This window comes from Olea europaea, chromosome 16 (genome assembly GCF_002742605.1).
Source record: "Olea europaea var. sylvestris chromosome 16, O_europaea_v1, whole genome shotgun sequence".
Classification (NCBI taxonomy): Eukaryota; Viridiplantae; Streptophyta; class Magnoliopsida; order Lamiales; family Oleaceae; genus Olea; species Olea europaea.
This window is the reverse complement of record NC_036252.1, coordinates 18,502,782-18,508,423: the sequence shown is the minus strand read 5'-3', so window position 1 is coordinate 18,508,423 and position 5,642 is coordinate 18,502,782. Positions and strand designations below refer to the sequence as shown.

Here is a 5,642-nt window from a genome sequence, read left to right as displayed (position 1 = left end):
CATCGATTTCTTCTTGTTCTGTATATATTGTTTTTGTTTTATTGTGTTCTATTGTTCAATCTATGCACTTTTCCCCCAATTCAATTTTTGAAGAGGTCGAACCCGAAATATGTAAAGCTGTGTAAGGGTGGTTAAGGTTTAGGATGCTGTGTATATTTTTTTCGATTTATGGAGTCGTTGTGTTGAAATAATCGAGTCAGGATGTTGAATCGTGCTCTGCTGAGGCTTTGAATGTTCAGAATAAATAGAGGCTAAATTCTGTGTTCTTTAACTAAGCATGTCATCTTCCTACACGAAGGGCTGCTCTTGCTCTTGGGAGTTCTCTTTCCCTGCTTTCAAGCAGTCGTGTCAGTCTTGCAAGTGGGGAAAATGTATGATAGCTGGAAGTCTGGAACGTGGGAGTAGAGAGCTTTGCTAACAAACCCAAGTCGCAAATCAACATAGATAAAGTTCACACCAAACCCAATTCCCATAACATTCGCCTTTACTCTCTAGAGTTTCCTTAACTCTAATAATCGTAATTGAGCTTTTCACACTCTAATATCAAATCCCTTGTTTCTTCCCCATGTATAGGAATTAAATTTATCAAGAAATGTGGAAAAAGTACTGTTTCTAAGATTTCTCAGTAATGTACAGATCTGTACAGCTCTTGGTCTTTGAAGGTTAGTTTTGGAATGGTGATTTTGACATTGTGGGATTGCTGTACTTTTGCTGATCTCTAGATTGATAATTTTATGTATTTATGGGGATTTTTTGTCAAAGATGGGAGCTTTAGTTTTGGTTGTTTGTGAACATTTCTTATGAGCTGTACATGGATTAATTTGTTGTTGGGCCAATATGCCACTGGAGCTCTTGAGGGATGTGTTGATGCAGATTAAGGAGTTCGAGTGTACATGGCCCCCAAGAAAGAATGTGGTTGCTTGTGCTGGTGTTTGTAGGAGCTGGAGAGAGATCATGAAGGAAATTGTCAGAAACCTTGAGGTCTCTAGCAAATTAACTTTCCCCAGTTCCCTGAAGCAGGTTCGGTTCATTGAGCATTTGTCGTACTTTTAGACTATTCTCATTTCCCGATTTCGCTTTTATGTGCATGAACTTGCTACCTTTATTGGGATATTCCATAATTCATGATGGAAAATGTTGGTTGTTTTAAATGCTGAATTCAATTTATATTCCGTCAACAAGAATTGAGAAGTGAATTCTTTTGTGTGGTTTCGGAATGTGCTTGTATTTATTGAATTCATTGCTATAATTTTCCAATAGTGGGATTGGAGGATCATTTAAGTACCATTCTGGTTTGCCACCCATGATTACAAATGAAAAGTGGTTAAATGCATCTCCTCCTCCATATTAATTAGCAAAAGTCTCTCACATTTGGGTTATTTTAAATAATTATATTGGTGAGATTGTTCATAATATTGTAAATGTTTCTCAATGCTTGATGGCAATGATCATTTCAAGCATCAAACTTGCTATNTTTCTAAACTTCTATGTCTGTTCCCTTATTAATATGTCTAATAATTTGACTTTGGATTAAAGATCCAGCACTTTTGTAAAAGGTTGGAGTTGCCACTTCACCTGAAGTCAGAGCCACAGCAATCCAGTATGTTTTTTCACCCTGCATTGCTGTAAGTAAATTTGGCAACATGTTTTTAGTCCTTTCTCCCATTTGGCGGATTGTGTTATACTGTACTATGTTATTCCTGATCATTTGAATACTTCCTGGTATGCAGGGATTTTAGATGGGGTCACTCTTATGAGAGGTATAGCGAAGATCATATGATTGTTAGAGCAATGACTGAAAGCACTCGATGTACAGTGACTACCAATAAGGAACTTCTACTATACCTTTCATTAATTGGTAATAATAACCTTTCTAATAAAATTAGTTCTATTTTTTACATAATAAAAAACAAAAGTAACTTTATACCATACTTCCCTAACATTTTCCTTACAAATATAAATATTTTACAATGGCTATCTTGTAGCAAATTACACACATCTGTTGTGACAAATTTCTTTCCACAGTAAATAATATTTTACAGCACATACATACATGCATTAAAATAAATAAAATATTGTGAGTGTGCTATTTTTCCAAAGTATTTGCAAACTGGTCTCATACTTAGCCTCTACAACCTGCATGAACAGATTTTGTTATTAAATACTCTACAGCACACACATACATGCATTAAAATAATTAAAACATTGTGAGTGTACTATTTTTTTCAATGTGTTTGCAGGTTATTCTCATGCTTATCGTCTGCAATTTGCAGGGATAAATTTTCTATCCACAGCAAATATTTTACAGCACATGCTTGCATGCATTAAAACAATTAAAACACTGCAAGTGTCCTATTTGACTGACAGCATAGCGTGAATTTTATCCTTATCCTTCTAATATAATATGATATACCTGAAACATATTCTTTCACTTTCAAATGTCTGAACAACCAACCCATATTATACTTCCCAACTACAAAAGAACAACTTGGAAAATTATATTCCCCTTTCATGTCCTGTAAGTTTTTTACATCTTCATGTTTTACTCTAGCAGTATTCTTACATTTTTCTTGCAAACCTAAATATATTGATAGCAATTCCAACTACTTATGCTCTGACTTCTTCTTGATGTAATTAACAGATACTAAAGATGACTACTTCATACAAGCTCATCTCAGAAATTTCTATTGCTGAAAATAACTGGTCTGCAAAAGTGATTATTACAAGAAAACAGTCACCTAAAAATGCTCGTAACACCTCTGGTCGATATCAAAATCTTCTTCTAATGGATTTAGAGGTGGGTACACATTAATAGCTATAATAACTTTCTCATTTCTAATTATAACTTTTCCTCCTCCTAATATTCTTAACCCCTTATAACCTTTGAAACAGGGAAACAAAGTTACAACCACAATCTATGATGCAAACATTATAGTCCTTCAAGATCAACTACAACTCGGGAAGATATACATACTGTCGAATGCAACTGTCAGACATAACAGAAGCACATTTACAAACTCTGCTAAAGAAAAAGTCTGGTCCATCATAGGGAAAACAAGAATTGAAGAAGTGAATGAAAATAACCTAAACTTCCTCTTCTCTACATATGAAGTTACTCCATTTCACGAACTAGAAAGATACATGGACAAGAACATGAACATAAGTATAGCTCCCAACATATACTAACCTTATAGCCAATATTTCCATTCAATACTTACTAATTATTTTCTTCAAGTTCAGCTACAGCCACATGTACATTACATAACAAACAAATCCCTTCTTTCTTTGTTACAGGTGTTATAGGGGTCGCAATATGCATTCGCCAAAATAGAATCATCCAAACCCACTTTGGCACACAAGCTTGTCTTCAAGATGTTATTTTGATAGACAAGAATTTTCAGACTGTAATGCTTACACTGTGGGATAGTTTTGTTGAACAAGAATGCATTTCTATCACTGAAAACATTGCAAAAAGACCTGTGATATGGGCCACTGATCTTAAAGTTTCTTCCTTCAATGGTAAATTCAATAAACATATAGCCTTTACTTTATTCTAATGTTACATCAGAAAAACAACTAATCTCACTTCTATTTCATATCCTTTGTAGGTATCACACTTTCCACTAAAGTCAGTAGTTCTATTTTCATTGATGCTGAAATATTAGCAGTGGTAGATTATAGAGAATGATTTCCACTCTTAACTCCCAAATTCTAGACTTCTTCCATCTATACAAGAAACATGTAGGAGAGAAATTTATTATCATATACAATTAACTATGTACTTAATTTCCTACAGGGTGAAAACAAACAATGAAGTACTTGAGAAGCTGACTGAGAAACCATTTGTTGCAATGACGCCTCCAAAGCTTTCACCTCCAGCTCAAAACAAATTTACGCCACTTGCAGACTTACTAGGAGTCTACCTGGGGGTACTTTCTCAAATAAATCTTTAAAATATATACACTATACATAGCCTCTTTATCATAAATTACACTGAACACTATGAAAACACTTCTCATCATCCAATTTAACATACATGTCTTCTTACAGAAGAAATTCTATTGGGTAAAAGCCCAATGGAGAATTGTTTCGACCCACCAAAACTTCTGGTACGTGTCATGTAGCAATTGCAAAAAAATATCCAACGTAGACTTCGAAGAAACTTACAAATGTCGCTTCTGTAAGTACGAATAGGCAAAAGCGGTGTCAAGGTAAATTGCATCTCTAAATATAGATTTAAATATTCACTAAAAACAATACTTCGTTCTAGTAGATAATGACATCTAATGTGTTAAACTTTGTTCTCCAGAGCAAACGCTTTCGTTCGCCTTGAAAATAAATCTGGAGAATTAGATGCAAGCATAATAGGAGAGGCGGTAGAGGCACTATTGGAAGCTAAAGCCAACGACATAATGAGCCATTTTGTAATGATAAACAAACCTCCTACTGCCTTATAACAATTTCTTTATGAAAACACAAAAAATATAACACATACAATTTCTACATTGCAGCATCCAGATATACATCTAAACGATGTGATAACGATTAAATCTAAAGAAGATTTGCTCTTCTACCTCAAAGTCACACAAAAACGTCAAGATCCACCAGAATATCGCTATGAAATTATCTTCGCCTTCAATGCGTCAACAACAATCACAGACATAAACTCCTCAATTGCAGTAGCTGATGTGGACTCTTCAACTGAAATTAGTCACATCGACATTTCAACCGAAGTAGCGAATAGTTCACATAACAAAGAAGGCAAGGGAAAACTGTACACCATAGACAGTGAAGTTTCCACAAACATTACCGAAGAGGTGACACCAAATGCAAAGAGAACTCTATTCCAAGTACCAGAAAAAGCAACTGAAGCAGAACCAAAGAAGAAGAGAAAGCAGCCACAAACTACAAACTGGATGAAGAAACCAAAACAGTAACTTTCAAACAAAAAAAGGAATGACAAAAATCCATGTTCTTTTGTTATAATAGACAACTCTATGAGTGTCTCTTATGTTAGTAAGCAGAAAAAAATCAACTCTAGATGTGCAGTAACTTCAACTTGAATGTGTTACTGTTTTTGAAATGTAAACGTTGCTTCAAATATTTTGCCATCTTTTTGATTCTAGAAGCAACAACTACCGTAAGTTACCAAAAGTGATTGTATAGTCACTAGCAATAATATAAAGTACTTCTTTATATAATTCTTCACACACCACACTAACATTAGCTTCGAAAAAACACAACCCGTGCAATGCACGGACCGAGCCTAGTAATTATAAAAGAGAGGATGCAAAATTAACTATTCATTTTGGAAACCTCATTTCCACACCTATCCGGTTTGCTACTGTTTATTAACCTAGATGGGCCCAAACGACACTGTTTGGGGAAAAAACAAAACGAATTTCAGACTCGTTAATCATTTTTATATGCCCCTTAACCCCAATTGCGCTTTCTCTCTCTCTAGCTGTCTCTCTCTCGCGCGATAGGTGCCGTAGTAGCAGGGAATCACGCGAAATCTGAGTCAACCGAGACATATATTTGTGAGTACAATTGTTATTGCATCGATTTCTTCTTGTTCTGTATATATTGTTTTTGTTTTATTGTGTTCTATTGTTCAATCTATGCACTTTTCCCCCAATTCA

The 5,642-nt window shown here is 34.9% G+C and overlaps 1 protein-coding gene across 2 annotated transcripts in view; it reads left to right on the top strand.

Moving 5' to 3' along the window:
• Nucleotides 1-6: 6 nt before the first annotated feature.
• The window catches only part of LOC111412364 (40S ribosomal protein S22-like), a 16,404-nt gene continuing 10,768 nt past the window's right edge, over nt 7-5,642 (top strand). The window contains exons 1-2 of one of the 2 annotated variants that reach the window (XM_023043259.1): nt 7-662; nt 874-1,020. In XM_023043259.1, the coding sequence (XP_022899027.1) occupies nt 955-1,020 (66 nt within the window). In that variant the 5' untranslated portion in view covers nt 7-662; nt 874-954. Of the gene's footprint in view, nt 1,021-5,642 lie in introns of both variants that reach the window. The other variant, XM_023043258.1, reaches the window with a different exon arrangement.